At 42.3% G+C, this 21,096-nt stretch overlaps 2 protein-coding genes across 7 annotated transcripts; both read left to right on the plus strand.

Annotated features, from left to right (window-relative positions):
* Positions 1 to 47: 47 nt before the first annotated feature.
* wdr37 (WD repeat domain 37) lies at positions 48 to 17,969 on the plus strand. 6 transcript variants are annotated; one of them, XM_028967036.1, is made up of 17 exons: positions 48 to 192; positions 2,477 to 2,655; positions 3,497 to 3,589; positions 3,671 to 3,731; positions 4,720 to 4,816; positions 5,096 to 5,191; positions 5,807 to 5,871; positions 6,302 to 6,385; positions 7,852 to 7,987; positions 8,521 to 8,592; positions 8,679 to 8,723; positions 10,006 to 10,082; positions 10,926 to 11,160; positions 11,277 to 11,418; positions 15,221 to 15,355; positions 15,966 to 16,080; positions 16,255 to 17,969. In XM_028967036.1, the coding sequence occupies exons 1-17, from the start codon at positions 70 to 72 to the stop codon at positions 16,384 to 16,386; spliced, it is 1,887 nt and encodes a 628-aa protein (XP_028822869.1). In that variant the 5' UTR covers positions 48 to 69; the 3' UTR covers positions 16,387 to 17,969. The 6 variants fall into 6 exon arrangements, with proteins under 6 accessions (XP_028822869.1, XP_028822868.1, XP_028822870.1 ...); XM_028967035.1 differs by having other exon boundaries at positions 10,923 to 11,160; positions 16,255 to 17,968; XM_028967037.1 differs by lacking the exon at positions 6,302 to 6,385 and having other exon boundaries at positions 10,923 to 11,160; positions 16,255 to 17,967.
* Positions 17,970 to 18,046: 77 nt separating this feature from the next.
* Positions 18,047 to 19,568, plus strand: LOC114777856 (gamma-crystallin M2-like). The gene is made up of 3 exons (XM_028967042.1): positions 18,047 to 18,869; positions 18,964 to 19,206; positions 19,290 to 19,568. The coding sequence occupies exons 1-3, from the start codon at positions 18,819 to 18,821 to the stop codon at positions 19,566 to 19,568; spliced, it is 573 nt and encodes a 190-aa protein (XP_028822875.1). The 5' UTR covers positions 18,047 to 18,818.
* Positions 19,569 to 21,096: the final 1,528 nt, after the last annotated feature.

Consider the following 21,096-nt stretch of genomic DNA (forward strand, 5'->3'; position numbering starts at 1 on the left):
TATAAAGGTAAATGTGTACATGAGGACTTTTATTTTGAATGGAAGTATTTCCTGTTCAGCCGGAAGCGCATGAGAGTCTGCGGCTCGGCCGCTGGTTGTTGCTGCTCTTTTGACGCCGCGGACGCTCGTCTGTCATGCCGGGGCTGGACGTCCCGACCCTTTAACCGCCGAAGGCGCGCTGGACGAGTCGGCGTGAGTACGGGTGTGCGTGGGTTGCGGGTCACGCCCCGTGTGCGGGGGTTAGCTCCGTTAGCTCCGTTAGCTTGTTCCTCCAGCAAAATCTGACGGGCGCCGGAAAGCGCAGCCTCGGCGGCGGCGCATCGCTTCTTTTAAACCGCCGACGCAGCGTCTCCTCTCTTCGCGGCCTGTGCAGGGTGCATGTGGTCGGAATGCTGCGTGTGTGGAGTCGGCTGGCTCCAAAATGTCCCAGACTACAGATAAAACCTCACACGCGTCCCGTCCCGTATAGAATAACACGTCAGGCTTCCCGCGGTCATTAAAAACCTGGAAATGGCTGAAACGTTTGAAAAGAGAGTTTTCCGGGCTTTCAAACGTATTGGAATACGATATAAACATATAAAGTTCTGGAAAAGTCCTTGAAGTCGGATTGACGCATGAATGTGTTCCCGTCAGACTGCGTGAGAAACGTTCTTCAACGTTTAAATCTTCAGAGAAAGCTTGGCCTTAAGAATGTTTAAAGAGTCATGGAAATCCTTTTCTAAAATGTGCTAAGAAGTAGGGGTGTTAGAAAATATCGATACAGCAATATATTTGTATCGTGACGGGGATATCAAATATCGATATTGTCATATACAAATTTAGTCCACCGGGTGGTGCTGTCGAGCGCCTTCTTTACATTTTCAGCGAGCTGTAGAATATCGCGATATGTACAGTATCACAACATATCAGGATATAATCGTACCGTGAGATCTTTGCCAATACACACCCCTAGTACATTGAAGTTGAATTTTAGCTTTATTGTCATTTCAGCTACATACGTGTTAGACTGTACATAGTGAATTGAAATAAAGTTTCTCTGGAACCTGGTGCTACATGTAACATTTGAACGATTAGACAAAGTTACACACTGACATAAAGTGCACGTGTGCGACACCAACAAACTGGGGTACATAAGGTGCAAACATGTAGACAACAATGAGATAGACGGTGATAAACTAGTAAAATGTATAATTAATGTGCAAAGTAAAATAGTGCAAATATTGCTGTGCAAAATGGAACGGTGCATTAGTAGATGATATTATAGATAATCAAAAAGGAACGATGCACGTATAGATTATATTACAGATATATAATCAAACAATATAACAGAGGTGGTGTGTGTGACTGTGTCAGTTTAAAGTGGAAAGTCCCTGAGTGTTCCGGTGTCTGATTGTCTGGGATGAAGCTGTTGCAGAGTCTGGCGGTGACGGCCCGAATGCTTCCGTACCTTTTTCCGGATGGCAGGAGGGTGAAGAGTGCGTGTGAGGAGTGTGTAGCCTCCTTCACAATGCTGGTGGCTTTCCTGATGCAGAACCCAGCATGAGTGTGTGTGTATGGAATGCACTGGGAATAGATTTGGCATGACAGTTCCCCCATCTTTAATCATTTTGGCATGTTTACGGGGCTTTTTCTCCTGCTTTTTTAAAAAAAAAATGTATGTGCTGTTCAGTAGTGGGCGAAGCGACCACTTGACTGCTGAGACATCCGGCTGAAGATGCCTCAGCTTTGCCTAATCGCTGCCACATACGCCTGGTACTTTCATTTGCTCTCCCATGCGTTTCTCTCAATAATCAGCCACGCCTTTATTCATCTTAAACTTGTGCATGACGAAGGCCCGTCCCCTCGTCATCAGTGTTAAAGGTCCCCTGACGTGAAAATGTGACTTTGTGAGATGATTGAACATTAATACGAGTCCCCCAGCCTGTCTATGGTCCTGCGGTGGCTAGAAATGGCGATACGTGTAAAGACGTCGACACGACTTCCTGTCCGCGCCAAACATTGTCGTTGGTGAAGGGTGCTGAACTTCTATAGGCCGCTCTCCTCCTCGTCCCGCCTCTCTACCTCATTAGCATTTAAAGCTACAGACGGTGAAACGCTGGGACTGGATCAGAGTGGCTGTAAGACTTCAGATACTGTATTACGGGACCAACAAGACGATATAAATGCAAAAATAAAAAAAACAAATCATGTCAGGACACCTTTAAAAAGGTTGATGATGTCACAATCGATTTAGTTTAGTTTCATATGTGCAGTGTAACTGTAGATTGTCAAATGGAACATTGCCAGGTAAACACAATTCTTCATCATTTTCTGAAAATACCGAGGTGAAGGAAATGTTAACGTGGTAAAATGAATTTTAGAACTGGCATTTAGCCTTGCTGCAGTTAATAGATTTTTAAAACGCACAAGTGATCGCAAAAACGCATTTTGGGGTTTTGTATCCGTTCATGGCGAGATAAGAGGCGTGTCTGCTCAGTCCCAGGTAGGACGTTCGGGGGCGGACGCTACGGAGGAGGGATGCCGGTTGAAAGCGGGAACAGCGCAGCCGCCCGCCAAGCCAAGCAGAAGCGCAAGTCCCACAGCCTGTCCATTCGGCGGACCAACAGCACCGAGCAGGAGCGCCCGGGCGGAGTGCGCGACATGCTGGAGGGACAGGTGAGTCCCTGCGCGGTGTTCACCAAGGACTCCTCTTTATTCGGCTTTGTTCAGACCTGGTCGGGCAGCATTGCTCCTCGATCCTTCTTGCTTTCTTCCTGCATGAATGGTGACGGCGGGAAGGTATTTTGAAGGTATTTGTCCTCCAGCTCGTAGCTTCCCTCCGCCTGTCCGGCCGCGCCTGTGGAACTGTAAAATGTTAACCGTGCGCTGTTAACCATTAACCCCGCGAGGACAGGCTCCTGTTTGGAATTTGTCTGCGCCTCTAACTGGCCATCTTTCCAGCTCTCTGATTGGAGATGTTCCTTCATGCTAATTCCACTGTACGTCCCATCACACGGATCTCCACCCACTGCAAAAAAAATAGCTTCATATTAAAGAAGGTGCCTCTACTTTCGGTGTGTAATTATGTACGTATGACTTTTTAATTGTTAACAATTTAAGGCCAGCAAGCTTTGATAAAAGTTACCCGTATTGGGGTGCCCAAACTTTTGCACAGTATCAAAAACAATAGTACACAGGAAAATTCTGAGGTGAAATCTTTAAACTTTGTCCACGGTAACAGGCATGTTTAGGGGCGCCCAAACTTTTGCATGCTGCTGTGAATATAACAGCAAGCGTGTGTTCACCATTCACACTTTGTACTGTTTCGTGGCCTGCAGCGAAATACTCTGGAGAGGCCATCAAATTTTAATAGCCGGTCCGGCATTTGTTCTTTTCATTCGCTGGTGATGAGCCGTCATTATTTCCAGTCGTTAAGGAGACCCCGTGTTTGCAAATTTGCAAATTGGTGCATTTACCCCCCTCCAACTGCATGTGTGTTTACATGTGGCGCTGACAGACCGAAGAGAGGCAAAGCACGTTTTGAGACGCACACTCGCTCGTTCACAGCGGTGAAGTGTGTGCTGCCAGGCGACCGCCTGGCGAAGTGCAGGTAATGGGCGTGGCAACCGGAGGCTCATTGGCCCCCGTTGTAGACGTTGGCTTCATTCTGGGTTCCTTCTCTTTGCATCAGAGGTAATCTGTGTGAAACTGCTTTTCTGGGATCGTTGTTGGTCTTGCTCTTGAGAATGGAGGTAAGTTCATGGTAGTTTTTGGTTTCGTTTGCTGCCTGGTAGAGGCTAGCCATGCTAGCGTGCTATATTTATAGAATATTGTGAGCTGCTGTGCCATATGCTCCTGAGTGTTGACCCTGTTTCGGGTTGGGCTGGTAACAGGATAACGTGGCAGTAAAACATTTTCCTGGTTCAAGTTCCCTTTCCCTGCTTCATGGCTTGTATGAAAGGGGAGACCGTTTCCAAAATTATCGAAATAATTCACCATTTGGGCTTAACAAATGGGTGGATTAAGTAAAAAAAATGCTTAATAGCAGACACTAAAATCCAGCTGCACAGTCAACAGTAGTTCTTGGTATCTGCCATTGACTGTTTCTGTAATGCAAACATACCAATCGGCACAAATTATTTGCATTTTTTTTTTTTTTTTTTTCCTCAATTTTGATCAATCTCAGCACCTCCTATGTTTGGCGTCACTCCAACCTAATCAGTTATACCGCCGTCTTACCAAACATGCCAACATGTGCGACAGGAATGCTGCTCATTTACCCTCAAAAATGTACAAAAGTGTTCTTCTCTCACTTATTTCAGCAGTTGCACAGCAACCCGGTAAAAAAACACCACAACTTTTGTTGCAGCTATTCACTAAACCTGGAGGGACCGGAAAAGTGCAATTGTACATTGAAACGCATTCTGATTGGTGTCTGATATTGAATCTCCAGCCAACCAGCAGGGGCGCTAGACAGGCTGTCTACACATTTTAGACCACGTGGCATCCTTTTCCCCCCCCTTTTTGAAGTAAATCTTTTTTAAATCAATTAATCAATAAATGTGTTTGTTGAATGCCCCAAAAATGCATAATTGAATGAACATCTTTGCTTTACCGGTCCACCCCAGGAGACTGTAGAGTTGAACATTTCTAGGCAGACCAAGTTCGAAAATTGATTTTTTTTTTTCAATTTTTTATTATTAATCGTGGTTCTGGTCATAAACATTGGACTCTTTGCAGGATAACAAGCTGCCCCTCTCCCTGAAGAGCAACCTGCTGGAGCTTTTCGGTCAGATCGAGCGCGAGTTCGAAAATCTCTACATAGAAAACCTAGAGTGTGAGTGAGAGAACCTCAAACTTATGAAATCTGTAAATATTTATTCATTGTGTAATTTGTTTTAACTTTCTGTTGGGTCTTTATCGCTATGTATTTGGGGACAGATTGTTCAGAGCATGAGTTATTCTTTGAACCCTACACTCATATCACTGCAGGTTTAATATTTCCTTGATTGATATTGACAGCGTTACAGCCTTTTCTGTTTGTTTAGTCTTTTGGGAGATAATGCGACATGGCGAATGAGTTATGTGAAATATTGGTATTTATTTTGACCTGCAGTACGAAGAGAGATAGAGTCCCTGAATGAACGTTTGGCCGGGGAAGGACAAGCAATAGACGGCGGAGATCTGAGCAAAGGAGCTCTGAAAACAAAAGGCAAGAGACTGCTTCAATAAACTTGCATGTAGAAACATAAACTTATGCCTTAAAGATAATCTCTGCAATCACAAAAATATAAAGGCTCAAGGGGCCGGCCAGTGGCATAGGTAATATAGGCAAGTATTAAAGGTGTCATCCATCCAGGGCCGCCATAAACAAAGAAAAAGGCTTTCTTCAAACTAGTTGCTATTAGTGTGTCTTAATATGAAAAGAACAAGACCACATTAATTTACCCGCTTAGCAAAGCCTGTTATGATATAATAATAATAATAATAATAATCATATCCAACTTTCTTATGAGGCCACCGTGAGCCGCTTAGTGGTATAATTCCATTTAAAAATGCCGCAATGGCAATTTTTATGCAGTCAAGTGTCACCCGGGATGGCAGAAAAAGTACATGTTCACAAAAAAAAATTTCACGTGACTTTCTAGTTGGTGCAGTTGTGTTAAATTTTTTGGAGGACTTCAACAAATCATGTATCAATATCTGATCAGATTTTCATGACAAAAATGTAGCTTTTAACCTTTTTTCTTTTCTCGGATTATTTCGTAGATAACTGTTCCAGAAACTTGTGAAATATTGATTTTTTTTTATGTGCTTCTCTGCACAGCCAGCCACAGCACGAGTCAGCTCTCACAAAAGCTGAAGACCACTTACAAGGCCTCCACAAGCAAGGTAGGTGTTCCACTGTGTACTGTCCTGCTACTTGCTTCAGAGTAAAGGAAATGCGAAGTAAATGAAGCCTCCTGATTAACTCTGACTGAAGGTTAATGCGGTGAAATCGCATTTACTGCAGTAGAAGAGCTTAAATGTTCCCAGCATAGGTTATATATATGATCTCATTCTGCAGTGGTGACCCTGGGGTCAAGTCTGCACCTTTATCCAGTATCCCTTATCCAGTATGAACGTCAAGGCAGATACCTCTTCCTACACCCCCATGATTATGACAGTAGAGTTCCTGTGTGTCATGTGACCAGTAGCCCTCATTTCCCTTCTCTTCGTCCCGTTGAGTCCAGATTCGGAGCGGTAACTGCTTCTTTGTTCTTGCTCTGTGCGAGGTTCATTGTTAAAATGCTGTCTCTTCTTGCTCCCAACCACTTTCCAGCGCTCAAACTCGTTCCACGGCAAAGTAGGTGGACCGCGCAACTTCAATGTGGGGAACTGGGAGTTGTGGGGTGGAGACTCATGGGTAATTTCACTCACATCTCTGCGGCAACTTGCATGAAGCGTCCCTTGGGTTTCCAAGGGACCCTGGCCAGTCGAACCCCCTGCTCCCCATCCCTCCCTCCCTCTATGGTCAGACGTGTGGTAGATCTTACCCAGAGCCTGATGTGCGCCCCTGGAGTACTAACCGGCTTCAAGGCAGGACTTTCTTTGAAGGCTGCTATGATCAGAGTTGACACTTCCATAAAATGTGTTATTATTATTATTTCTTTTTTATAAAAGGAGTGGCACTCCAAAGCACAAATCAGGGTTAAAATCATGGCACTTTACTAAATATCGAGGGCCGAGATATATATGGGCGTATGTGATCTATTAAACGTTGTTAAATATTTTTAACTACCAGCCATCGTCTTTTGTCCTTCAAAGAAAGATGTGATCGACTCGGTTTGTTGTCGAATTATGTTCGTATTTTATTACTACAGTGAGAGGGGAAATGCATTTGATGAGGATTGAGTCATCATGTGTGGGTTCCGTGCATGAACCTGCAACCTTTGTAGAGGATTTGTTCTTATTTTTATTATTATTATTAGTAGTAGTGATGTCTGATAGACCATAATTCATCACACCTAAGCTAATATCTGTATCTAATATCATTTAATGTAAGAAGGTTCAAAATATTACTTTTATGTAATGTGACTTAAAATAATAGGGTGAGCAATTGTGGTTTTTTAAATCCTTAGTGAGAACATGGACAACCTCTATCTTGTATTGAGAAAGCGTCTTTAAAAGTTATTTTCTATATGCATTTATTTATGTAGCATGTAGGATGCACATGACTCCAAGTCAATCAATTAAAAAGTGCTAGTGCATCAAATACGTGTTAATGATAATTGTAGTGCTTTATTAGTAAAGTTCTTTAACGTAATCATTTCATTTAGCTACACGAATCCGGGGTCCTGATGAGAAGTTACCAACGTTTTGTCTGTATTTAGCTTTTTTTAGTTATTGTCATTGTTAAAGATGCACATTTTTTCTTGATTTTATTGACTCATCATTTCTACTTTCCATTGAATTGTTATTTATTTATTTATTTATTTATTTATTACCAAATCATGTTGTAAACCAAGACAAAAAAATAAATAAATGTGGTCTAAATCCATTCACAAGATTTGTGTAGATGACAGATTTGCGGATTCAGTTTGTCATGTTTCCTGATGGCGTTAAGAGTAAAACAGCAGAATTTGAAACGTGGGGTGACCAGCAGCGCGTCAGCGTTCGCCGGTCACGGCGAATGCTCGTGTGTGATTCTCTCCCTGTGTAGCTGTGAGTGGCTATGCTGCTTTGCTTTCTTAAATTTGTTTCTGTTTATTTTGTGCTGCAGCTACTTGTGTGTGTGTGTGAGATGGTGGTTTGTGAGCTTGCGTGTTTGTATACACATATATATGTGCACACCGTATATGGGCATTAAAGGTGAAATGCTCTTCCTTCCAGATCGTCTCCAGTTTTAAAGCCACCTCCTCCCGGGCGGTGTGCCAGCTGGTGAAGGAATACGTTGGGCACAGAGATGGCATCTGGGACCTGAGTGTGACCAGAACACAGCCTCTAGTACTGGGCACGGCATCAGCAGGTACATCTCTCTCTCTCTCTCTCTCTCTGTCTCAAACACACACACACACACACATTCTCTCTCTCTCTCTCTTGTGCGCACACACATTCTCTCTCTCTCTCTTGTGCGCACACACATTCTCTCTCTCTCTCTTGTGCGCACACACATTCTCTCTCTCTCTCTCTCTCTCTTGTGCGCACACACATTCTCTCTCTCTCTCTCTCTCTTGTGCGCACACACATTCTCTCTCTCTCTCTTGTGCGCACACACATTCTCTCTCTCTTGTGCACACACACACACACACACACACACACAGTCTCTCACACACGTGAAGCGCCTCACATTAATCACATAAACCTTTCCTGTTTTCATCTCGTTCCCTTTTTTCATGGACATGTTTAGGGGGGAATATCTTAATATTAATGGTGGGAGTAATTAGGCTTAAATGAGCTCTTGTTTCAAATGAAACAAGCTGCACTGCTGTTGTCCATAAATATCTATACTGACATACTCAGTTTGAGCGTCTTATCCACACTGTACCCTGCGCCCCTTAGATCATTGTGCGATGCTGTGGAGCATAGAGACGGGCAAGTGTGTCCTGAAGTACGCAGGCCATGCTGGGTCAGGTAGGCTTGTGTCCAGCCACGCCGCATGTGTATTATTCCTGGTAGAGCCATTCCAGATTTATTTATTTGTTTGTTTGTTTGCACAGTTAACTCCATCAAGTTCCACCCTACGGAGCAGATGGCCCTGACAGGTAAAGACATTTACAGCATTTATCAGCCCTTAGCCAGAGCAACATATGATCAGTAGTTATAGGGACTTTGTGCTCTTACCCACTAGGCTACTAGCACCTATTAGAGCATGTCTGTGTGGTTTTCTCAGATTCCTTCTTTATATACATTTTTTTGGAGTACGAAGCCTTGTTTTTTTTTTTTTTTTCTTCAAGCAATTTTTTTAACATAACATAAAAATCTGTATGTTTGACCTTGATCAAATATTGTTTTGCCTAAAGACGTTAATTGCAGAGTTTCTTTATTTCTGTGAAACAGCATGATGTGTTATACACAGATGGACAACATTGTTCTCCATCTGTAGACTTTTGCTTGTAGGATATCATTCATTATTTTAAAGGTTTGGGAGAGACCAACACCAAGTTTATCTACCACTATCTCTACATAGAAACTTTTTGATCATTATTATTTTACACTTTAACATCTATTACATCTACTAGTTGATGTTGGGTGGATGATGTTTTAACTAGTTTGACTACTCCTTGAAAGTTTTGTATAATGTATATGTTGAGATTTGTTCTGTAGGTTGTACTTGGTCTTAGGTTGGTGTTTGCGGTTTCCAGAATCGGAAGGTTGCCGGTTCGAATCCAGAACTGCCAACGTGCCACTGAGCAAAGCACCGTCCCCACACACTGCTCCCCGGGCGCCTGCCATGGCTGCCCACTGCTCCCTCGGGGGACTGGTTAAACGCAGAGGACACATTCCACTGTGTCCCCTGGGGGCTGTGTCACATGTGGCAATTAATCACTTTCACTTTGCTGAATAGCTTTGTGATGTGGCACCATCTGCTGGCTACATCAGCTAATTGCAAGCTTTACTTTGCTGGGACGATCTATACTTTGCTTTTAGTTATAGAGGTGGAAGTGTTTTTGGTAAAACAGTTTGCACAGTGATTTTAAAATCAAAGCTGCAAAATTTGTCCACATGTAATTCCTGTGGGCCACATTCCGCGAGGTCACTTTATATAGATCTATTATTATGCCGCTGATAACTAAAACGGCGTTTGTGTATCATCAGGCCATAATAATAGCTATATATAATGTGATCCGGGGCTCGTACGTTTGGCACTCCTGATATGTGTCTAGGTTTTAACATATTGCACTCACACGCCCAAACCAAAACAGTCTGGATTTCTGTCTTTTTTTTTTTTTTTTTTTTTTAATTAGCGCTGTGCAATGCTTTGATAGATGGCGCTTTGGCTGATCATCGGGATTTCAGTCCATCTGTTTGTGTGTGTTCTGACAGCGTCTGGGGACCAGACAGCTCACATCTGGCGCTACATGGTGCAGCTGCCGCTCCCCCAGCCCCAGGCAGACGTCAGTGTGAGTGCCATCACTGCCTTCTTGTGCTTTTATATTCGTTTAACCCAAATCTCTCCCTATTCGAATTCCTCATTTTTTTTTGTCTACAAAATGTATATAAGCAAACGTGTTTTTTTTTTTTTTTTTTTTTTTTTTAATATATAAAGGTTGCACAATTTTGGTTCGGGCTCAATTGTTATCGTTTTAGTCAGGGTCAGGCCGGGTCAAGTTCACGTGGTAAATTATCGGTCAGCACACGCAAACTTCTGATCTATAGTACCTACCCTTTTCGTAGGATTTGCTTCTTGTAAATTTGTATTTTGGTGATTCACACGTTGTAAATTATTAAATGTTAATTTTTACATGAAATGTTCATTTGAATCACAAATCTCTGCCACCATAGTCACGTGATTCATTTCAATTATCACAAGAGAGATAATCAGAATTGGAGGCTAGCATCAGACGATTATTTTTCCGTCTTACTCCAGCGCTTGTAGCGGCCAAAGAAAGCTTTTTAAAAGCTGTACTAGTCGGTTCAGCCTCGTGCCAGGTTTATAACTTTATAGGTCCCATTACAGCTCTATTCCCGGACTGCCGTGTTCGGTCCTGGAGCAGAGAGTCTCCCCTCGTTCTGCAACTCCAGTCCGGAACACACTGAATGGTTAATAGACTGAAACGAGACTGAGCAGCTAGTCTCAGTTTAGTTAGTTTGCAAACTTACGATCCCTCATATGTTGTTGTACTCATAAATCCATAACTTTGCTCATATAGTCTCATGATTGTACATCACGAGATTTTGTCGTGAAGCCCTACTTTTTTTTTTTTATTCCCATTAACGGAATATTCTGGACTGTCTCGCAGCAGGTCCAGGGCGAGGACGACGTGGACTTCTCTGACAAGGATGAGGCTGACGGAGATGTGGATGGGATGAACGAGTGTCCCACAGTCCGTGTGGCCACCACCACCCTGAAGAGCCACCAGGGTGTGGTCATCGCAGCAGACTGGCTCGTTGGTGGGAGGCAGGTTGTCACGGCCTCATGGGACCGAGCTGCCAACCTGTATGATGTGGAGACATCTGAACTCGTCCACACACTCACTGGTGTGTCTTTTTTTTTTTAATGATTTATTTATTTTTATTTAGATCATAATCTTCTATGATATTTTAAGCATTTTAATGAGCATTACTATGATTGTTTTGTGTGTTTGTTTGTGAAGGTCATGACCAGGAGCTGACACACTGCTGCACCCATCCCACCCAACGTCTGGTGGTGACATCATCCCGGGACACCACCTTTCGCCTTTGGGACTTCAGAGACCCCTCCATCCACTCTGTGAACGTGTTCCAGGGACACACCGAGTAAGTGTAGATCACACGCAACACGTCTGCTGCACCAAAAGTTGAACTGTAGTATTTTTACACATTGGCATATAAGAATACTGCATTAATAGGGCCCTATGATTTCCACGGTTCGGAAAGCACGGACGGAATCACGGAATCAAACAAATAAAATGGCGCACATACGCAATGGTTAGGTTAGGCAATACCCAAACTTTTTTTTTAATGAATCGGAAGAATTGCAATTTTGTACGAACATATGTGATGACCACTTATGGTCAATAACTCGTATCAGAAAGAGACAAAAGAAGCAAACTAGCGCGAGCCAGTCACGCAATAAATCAGCTGATTCAAAACGTCATTTTATTATCATGGTTCCACAACTTATTTTTTTTTTTTTTTTTTGTATTCCAGGTCTCGCCAATGTCGTTCATGTTGGTTTCAAATGTGAAGAACTTTTATTTCACAAAAGGAAGTATGTGTAATATTGTGAAATAGTTCTTTGCATGTACATATTATTTACATGTAAATGGTTTACTAAAGCAAACAGTGAATGCCCAAGCACTTTGTTGAACAGCGATTAAATGCGATTTGACACAATGTAAGTCACAATGGATAAGGGCGTCTGCCAAATGCCATAAATATGTCATATTGCGTTTGTTCTTTTTTACCTATCCTCTCCATAATCACACAGATTTTAGGTGAATAAATACGTTTGTAAAGGAAAACATGGAATTCATAAGACTCGAAATGGAAAAAAAATATGAAAAAAATACAACTAATTTCATAGTTCCCTGCATATACGTAGGTAGATGGATATTTTATCAATCGTGAAACATGTCAGTTTTTTTTTTCTTTTCTCTATTACAGTCCAGCCCTCACACATTGCCTGATGTTTATCTGAGGTGATGTAAATGCAGCTGGACCAGCAGGGGGCAGTGCAGCACCGCACATTAATATTCGTCCCTCTACTTGCCTGTCATTTAATGTGCGTCAGCGTCATAGTTCTATCACCATCCGGGCCACAACTGGCTTAATCCCTGACTTGGCTGTCTGACAGCAGGCCGTTATTCTCTTTAATGCTCCCACACTTGAGTCCTCTGATTGATTGGTGGAGGATTTTGCATTATTCCCCCTGATCCAAGGAGTTAATTCTCTCTGCCAGACAATGGCGGTTATGGGATTAGCCTTGCGGGGGCCACGCCATGTCACGATGGCACAGTCTCACACGCCGCAGTCAATTGCTTCAATTACTTTTTCTCACTCAAGTTTCTGTAATTACCGCTTAATGCTTCTGTTCTTATCGTGTTTCCTGGGAAATGAATCACGTCTGAATCACATTTTCATGGAAATAATTCACATTAACTTTGTTCATGCATTGCAGGGAAAACCTTTTCGTGGAAGTAATTGTGATTACTAGTGATTATTTATTTTTTGTATTTTTAAATCATCCCTTCACCCCTCTCCCTACAGTGCAGACACAATATAAAAAAGGAGAATTTAATAAATAAAAATTTACAAAACACACACCAATTTTCAGTATATAAGTATTAAAATTCTAAATAGTAAAAAAAATTAAACTGATATATGCGGTATTTGCATAGTACTTGATATATTCTCAGGAAACTCCTGGAAGTGGGGACATTTTATTGGACATTAAGTTTAAAAAGTTGCCAGGTTGGAGCTGCAGCGTTGGCCCTCTCTCCAGGTTTGGCATGTTGGGTGGGTTGATAGATCCGCAGGAGGCTCTTGTAGATTAAAAAAAGAAAAAAAAAACTCGTCCTTACAGTTAACAGGGTGTAGTAGTAACGGCGGTGCGGTTACGTAATCATATTGTGCGAGTCGGCGGCTGTAAACAGGCCTTTCGGGAACAGAGTTAGCAGCCCGGCCCCCGGGCTTTGCTGATTCGCCGAACACATGCACATGCCAATGGACTCAATCCAGCTTTTGTCTCACATGTCCTGTGTGATCGAAAGCGCTTTTTCTTTTTTTTTGCCGTACATTCCACACGCCGCACATTGTCTTCTTCTTCTTCAAAAAAAAAAAAAAAAAAAAAGCCGCTGGTGGCGGGGTTCAGTTGTTCTCGACACCGAGGAGAATTTGTGCCCCTGCAGTTGTTTGTACCCGGTTCTCGCAGGAGGTCTGAAAGAAGCCAGAACCCACCAGTGACCAGTCATAGTATAATAACTGCGTTGCAGATTTCGGTTGCGTTGCTGGTCCTGTAGCTTCTTTAGTCACCTTGCAGTGGTCTGCCCTTTTTAGTATTTCATCCATTTACAATTTGAAATTGTGCAAAAAACATATAGTGTTCTGGAAATTAAATGTCCCACTGGGGTTCGCAGGCATAACATGTCAGCCACCCCCACCCCCCGTTTCCCTTCACAAAACGCATTCAGGGTCGGGGGCACGTGAAAAGCAGCACAGCGGCTAAACAAGTCCTGACCATTCGCTCACCTGACAGCACTTTCTGTCAGTGGTGTGGGGCCATCTGGGACCTTCTCGCCACCCTCTAGCTTGCGGTGCATTTTGGGCGTGTTCAGGATTCTGTAGGGAGGCTGTGATGACGATGACAGCACATCAGGAGGTCTTCATTAAGATGAAAAAATGGGCCAAATGGGATTATCCGGGCTGTAATAGTTTTTTTTTTTTTTTTTTTTTTAAACCACCTTTTTAATCGACTTCTCCTGCTCAGATCGTGCGTGAGGGGGTCCTTTTTTTTTAGCTCCACTAAAGTGAGAGCTCAGCCATCAAAAAAACCACCTGAGCCCTGGTTAGACCTTCTAATTAAACCCTAATGTAATGTCAGTCGGAATTAACGGCTGCAAGCTGACTGACTGTAGGGGCTGTAAATTGAAGGTGAAGTTGAGCTTTATTGTCATTTCAGCTATATACGTGTTAAACTGTACATAGTGAAACAAAACGTTTCTCCAGAACCTGGCGCTACATGTAACATTTGAACGATTAGACAAAGTTACACACTGACATAAAGTGCACGTGTGCAACACAGACAAAATGGGGTACATAAGGTGCAAACAGGGGACACAGGCAGTGCAAGAATAACATGTAGACAACAATGAGACAGACAGCGATAAACTAGTAAAGTATATAATAAATGTGCAAAGTAAAATAGTGCAAATAATGCTGTGCAAAATGGAACGGTGCATTAGTAGATGGTATTACAGACAGATAATATTACAATATAACAGAGGTAGTGCGAGTGTGTGAATGTGTCAGTCCAGAGGGGTGTGTCCCTGAGAGTTCAGTTTTCTGATGCCCTGTGGGATGAAATTAGACACGTTAGACTCAAATTTCTGAGAAATGTATTCGTGGTCATCTGTCAGACCTGGCCGATCACTTACCGATAAATATTTCAATACAGACCATGAGCCATGTGTTAATTAATACAGTTGCGTTTTTAGCTGTTTAAAAATGTTTAATTATTAAATTGAATGACTACGCTATACCAGTTTCTGGGTGCTCTTATTGCTTACATTAAATTTTTCTGAAATGAAGTGCCTCGTAAGTTATTTTTGTACAATAAAGTGTATATACAGATGTCATCCATCAGTAAGCTGCAGAAAATATCTAATAGCAATTATCTTCGGCAGCTTCTGAGCAAGTATCTGGTCACAGTCCAATGAGAAAAGAAGCTCAAAACCACAATCCGGGGACAAATCCACTGAAGTTTTGAATGTAGTGAAAAGTCTATGAAACTGTGATCACAGAAAACAACTTTATACCCAAATGACCTATGTGGGACATTCACTGTACATTTAAGCATTTACAGAAATCAACTCTCATCCTGTTCTGTTTGGGCTTTCAGCACGGTGACGTCGGCAGTCTTCACAGCTGGAGACAATGTGGTCTCCGGGAGCGACGACCGCACAGTCAAGGTGTGGGACCTGAAGAACATGAGATCGCCGATAGCGACCATCCGCACCGACTCGGCCGTCAATAGGTGGGCTTTGCAGCAGGTGGCCTTTGCTTCATTAACCTGAACTTACTGGTCCTATAGTTGATCAAAATGCATCTTTAGGTGTCTGGGGGTCTTAAATTGTATTTTCCAAAATAAAAGCCTTGAATATCATAATGTCTATGTCTAGTAATCTAGAGTTAAAAGGTCTTAAAATTCCTGCAGACCTAATAATTTTTTTACTAGTAACCTCTAAGTAATTTGGCAAGTTTCAAATATGTGTTTTTTTTGTAATACAAATGAAACAATTTTTCCATTTCTAATCAAATGATAATCTTCAATCTGTCATTAATTAGTCGGTTATGGCGTGTTGTGCATTTCCGGGTTTACCAAGTGCAGTGTGCACATGGAAATGACTCCCTAGTGACTGGCTTTAGTATAGGTAATATACTATATAAATATATATATTTATATAGCCATATATCAGTCAACTATACATAGTTGACCAATGCGGGATGTTTAATTTGATGAAAGTGAGCTTAAAAAGTCTTAAATTTGGCTTCCTTAAACCTGCAGCTACCCTGGTGAGACATGAAATCAGATCTGCATGGATTCTTGTTATGTCTGGTGTTTTAACCCCGCCCTTCACAAACAGGATAAGCGTGTCGTCCACCCAGAGGATCATTGCTCTTCCGCACGACAATCGGCAAGTCAGGCTGTTCGACATGACGGGAGTGCGGCTTGCCCGTCTGCCACGAAGCAACAGACAGGTATAATACAGACACCAGCTAGAAAGAATTGATATGGATTAAAGGACATGGAACGCAATGTGAAATAGAAAAGGTCCACTGGGTCACACTTTGCTGTTTTTTTCCCCAAAAGAGCTCTTTGCTTCAGTGTCTGTTATTTGTGTGTGTGTGTGTGTGTGTGTGTGTTCTGCACAGGGCCACCGTCGTATGGTCTGCTGCTCCGCCTGGAACGAGGAGAACCAGGCCTGCAACTTGTTCACCTGCGGCTTCGACCGGCAGGCCATCGGCTGGAACATAAACATCCCTGCCCTGCTGCAGGAGAAGTGATCCCTGGCCCCGCCCACACACACACACACACACACACACACACACACACACACACACACACACCGCTGGAGCCAGCATGCTTGAACCGATAAACACACACACCTGCACAACAGGATCCTCAGCTTCCTTCTACTGTGAAAGTCGCATTAGATGCAGGTTTTTGCGTGTGGTGTGAAGCCAGGTTAGATCTACACCGTCTGGACGCTTGATGTACTGTGCGTGTTTGTTTACACACAAATAAATCCGGTAATCGCACACACTCACATTTTGCTCCGCAGCGACCTGCCTGTTCGTAGTCGGGCAGGAAGAAATCATTCCAAGTTGCTGCTGTGCTTCATGCTGTCGTCTGGGTAGTGGCTCATTTACAGAAAATGTCTGCTGTCATGTGTCACAAGTCTGCAGTGTTCAACAATTTTGCATTCTGTTTTATTTTTATTTTAGGACTTATCACAGTATTTCCTAGTCCATCCCATCTTCTCTTTTAAAAGTTTCAAACACAAGTCCATACTGAACTAGAAACTATTTGAAATGAGCCGTGCAATAGTTGAAAAGGTGAAGTGATGAGCCTGAACCTCCACAGACATCTCATCACGTGATCACAAGATGGTTTCAGTCTGAATGAATGAAGCCCTGAATGTGAACGACGGCAATGCTTGATTTCAGCTCGTGTGATCACTGTTACCATTCACACTTGTTGACATGAGCTGTGCTGGGATAGTATTGAATAGGCCGTTGCCTATATGCAGTGGAGGCTCCGCCTCCTGACCCACCTCTGCATAAACCCCATAAATAACTTTTATTTGTCTCTGCCGTGGAAATGAAAAAAAATTTTTTTTTTTTTTTAAATCGCTGTCAGATGAAACATGGTCACATGATATATAAATCGATTTTTTTTTTCTGTGTGTATGAGTTTTTACTGTAGATCCAGAGGCGTAGCTTTCAGGTTTTTATGCATTTGTTCGTAGATTCTTCAAAATGCCACACTGTCAGAAGCGCAAATGTCTTCTAGCGTCAAGGACGTGACCTGTATTGTATGTATATTCCAACCAAATGGCACAAGATTCTAGAAATAAATACGCTACTTGAAAAAAAAAAACTGCTGTCCAATTCTTTTCTTTTTTTGCTGTAGAACACCTTAATTCAAATAGTTATTTTGCCCCCTCAGCCAGCTGTACTTTTAAAGCATATTTTGTATTTAAAAAAATCAAACCATATGAATTTGAGTCACATTTTATTCATAAATTAATCTTTGAACAACCAGCCAATGTACCATTTCATAAGGTTGCTGCAGGAATCCTAGACCAATCAGGTTCTCCCTTTCATGAAGTACCACCCAGGGGGAACCTGGCAAGCTCCTGATTCACTGCCTGTCCTATCCTCACTTTTTATGACATGGTCAGGGTGTATTTAAAATATACATTTGAATTAATATTCTTCAGTTTTGGATTGAAAAGAAAATAACTTCATAACACAAAAACACGTCCAGAAGGTAGACACTATAGCGGCAGTCTGGAGAGTTCAACGTTCTGCAGGCATTCTGCTCTATAGGCTTCTGTTCAGTTTTGCTGGGTCAAAGCTTTAGATACAATAGTGGTCGTATAGAGAAGGTGGCGGTTAAACTGGCTGGCGCTGCAGCAGCTTTTTTTTTTTTTAACAATGACTAAGCCTACCACCGTGAACCTGGCTGGAGTAGACCCATGTTCATGGCTCATGGATGACCTCCTTAATGAGTTGGACTGTTTGAAGAGATTCTATAGGTCATCTGGAGATGCTTAGAAATGTTACTAATAGTTTTAGTTTAATATAAGCATATATATATGTGTGTGTGTGTGTGTGAGATATATAGAGCAAGGAAGTAAACAGTTCTCTATTTACTTCAGTGATAATAATACTGTGTAACAGTATTTAAAATAGTGTACAGCCTAAATTAAATATTGGCAATAGCTTATTGGCATATTATTGGCATATCTTACCCAATTTAATATATTATCCAGAAATACAGTAATATATTTAACACATTATATAATATATTGAAGTCGATTTATACCTTGGATACCAAGTCTTGCATATAGTTAAAATGCTTCTATACTACCATAACAGGCAATATCCCACTTCTGTGTTCGCACCATACCCACCCAATCAAAATGTAAATACGCTAACATGCAAGAGTCTATCCTAGTTTTCAATTCTCCACTATTCCAGAGAATAATATGAATTCTTTCATATTATTATTAAGAGGGTGTAAAGGTACAATTGCCACAGGCCTTTAAAGATGAATTGGTTCTTTTTTTACATGACTCCACGCCTCTTTTCTGTTTCGCTGGTTCAGGACGCCACACAGAATGTGAGGTCCTTCTTCTCTGGGGTCAGTCAGGTATAAAAGTAAGTGTCACAGCGGTGATACGACATCCAGCAACCTGACAGCTCTGAACATGAGTGCTACCACCACCACCACCAGCCCTACCAACATGAACATGGGCAGGGTAAGTAAAACTAGCTAATTCTTTGACCAATTATTGAATTACCTGCCTAGATGTGTTGCCGTCATTTAACAAAATTTATTTTGACTTGTTTCAGGTCACCTTCTACGAGGACAGGAACTTCATGGGACGTTCCTGGGACTGTATGGGTGACTGTTCTGACATGCACTCCTACATGAGCCGCTGCCACTCCTGCAGGGTGCACAGTGGCTGCTTCATGGTCTACGATGGCATGAACTACATGGGTAACAGCTACTTCATGAGGAGGGGCGAGTACGGTGACTACATGAACATGTTTGGATGGAACAACTGCATCAGGTCCTGCCGCTATATCCCCATGGTAAATATATATTTCTGAACAAAAGGGAACGATTATTGCATTGAATTACTTTGTCATAATTGCTTATGCCAATTGTCCAACAGTACAGAGGAAACTACAGAATGAGGGTCTACGATAGAAATGACTTTGGAGGCCAGATGCACGAGTTCATGGACGACTGTGACAACTGCATGGACCGCTACCGCATGAACGGCTGCATGTCCTGTCATGTGATGGACGGCCACTGGCTCATGTACGAGCAGCCCCACTACAGAGGCAGGATGTGGTACTTCGGACCTGGACAGTACAGGAACTTCATGAATATGGGCTGGGGCAACATGCGCTTCATGAGCATGAGGCGTGTCATGGATTCTTGGTACTAAATTATTAATAAATTATAATGAATTAAAATGATCCGTTCTTTGCTTCTCTTTATTCTCAACTTTATATGTGTGACCAGTAATGTTTTATGCTTCAATGTGTTTTATCAAATTACACATCAGTGTCTTAACATTTCTCACAAAATCGTTAAACATCTACACTGTATTAGAACTCTTTGAGTCTGGATTGCCACAGAGTTTGGTACTTGGACCTATTCTATTTTCTCAAATCTTTCATACTTCCTATTGGTAGTTTGTACTGTGAAAAAAACATTCTGGTTTCTTGGCCAGATTCAAATAAGATTCCCCTTTTGCCCCATTCTCTGAATTTTATATTGTATTCCCAGTTCCAGTCAAACTCCAGCCACTACCAGTATGTCCCTGAGCAAGAGACCGTCAATGTAAAGGTTTAGTGTACAGAGTACCATGGTTAAACACAGCTAGTTCAGGGACCGATGCCTTACTTTCCATAACCGCTTAGTCCTGTTACACACAGCCAATTCGGAGTCGCCTATCAACCATGGTGGGTGGAAATTGGAGTACCCGGAGGAAACCCACAGAGCATGCACTCTGCACACACAACGTCTGGGATTTGAACTCAGTGTGAGGCCACGCAACTGTGCCGAGAAGGGGCTTGGACGAGATATACTCTGATATACTCTGTGTATGAGGAGGAAACTGGCTACAGTATAACCATCTGAACTGCTATTTTCATAAACCTGAACTAGTTATGGTCCACTAGCCGGGTCACAGAGAAGCCCAGAGGCTGTGCCCATTCTGGGGTTCAGGCATGGCATGCCATTGTTGCTTTAGGTGCTTTCACACCTAGTGCAGTTGGTTTTGACCCGTGTGAACACAGTAATCGCATCGGGAACCACAAAAAAAAAAAGAAGCCAACTCTGGTGTGGCCCGCATGGTGAGAACGCGTATCAAATTAAAACAGGACCAAATGCTATCACATGATTTGAGAACAGTGAGTTATGGGTAAATTTACTTTTGTAAATACATCTGACCAATCAGCAGAGAGAAAGTTCTTGTGTGATTTGAAGCTACACATTTTGGTGCGCTTTGAATTTTTCCTGTGTGAAAGGAAACTGAACCAAGAGGAAAATTAGATAATGTTCAAACCTGATTCAGACAAAATCAAACAGGTGTGAAAAGTGCCCTTTGACTCCAGGATCTTGTTTTTCTGTTGCCATGTGAGTAGTACCATGTAATAGTTACAGTACAGGACAAAAGTTTGGACACACCTTCTCATTCAAAAAGTTTTCTTTATTTTCATGACCATTTAAATTAGTAGATTCTCACTGAAGGCATCAGAACTATGAATGAACACATGTGGAGTTATGCACTTAACAAAAAGTGGAGACCTGGCCTCCACAGTCACCGGACCTGAACCCAATCCAGATGAGCTGGACCAACAAGTGCTAAACACCTCTGGGAACTCCTTCAAGACTGTTGGAGAAGCATTTCAGGTGACGACCTCTTGAAGCTCATCGAGAGAATGCCAAAAGTGTGCAAAGCAGTAATC

The sequence above is a fragment of the Denticeps clupeoides genome, chromosome 2 (assembly GCF_900700375.1).
Source record: "Denticeps clupeoides chromosome 2, fDenClu1.1, whole genome shotgun sequence".
Lineage (NCBI taxonomy): Eukaryota > Metazoa > Chordata > Actinopteri > Clupeiformes > Denticipitidae > Denticeps > Denticeps clupeoides.

Coding starts and splice junctions, on each gene's coding strand:
- LOC114777856 (XM_028967042.1), top strand. CDS start 18,819: ATGAGTGCTACCACCACCACCACCAGCCCTACCAACATGAACATGGGC. Junction 18,870..18,963: donor CCAACATGAACATGGGCAGG/GTAAGTAAAACT, acceptor GACTTGTTTCAG/GTCACCTTCTACGAGGACAG. Junction 19,207..19,289: donor CCTGCCGCTATATCCCCATG/GTAAATATATAT, acceptor ATTGTCCAACAG/TACAGAGGAAACTACAGAAT.
- wdr37 (XM_028967035.1), top strand. CDS start 70: ATGAGAGTCTGCGGCTCGGCCGCTGGTTGTTGCTGCTCTTTTGACGCC. Junction 3,732..4,719: donor TCTTGCTCTTGAGAATGGAG/GTAAGTTCATGG, acceptor GACTCTTTGCAG/GATAACAAGCTGCCCCTCTC. Junction 7,988..8,520: donor ACTGGGCACGGCATCAGCAG/GTACATCTCTCT, acceptor TGCGCCCCTTAG/ATCATTGTGCGATGCTGTGG.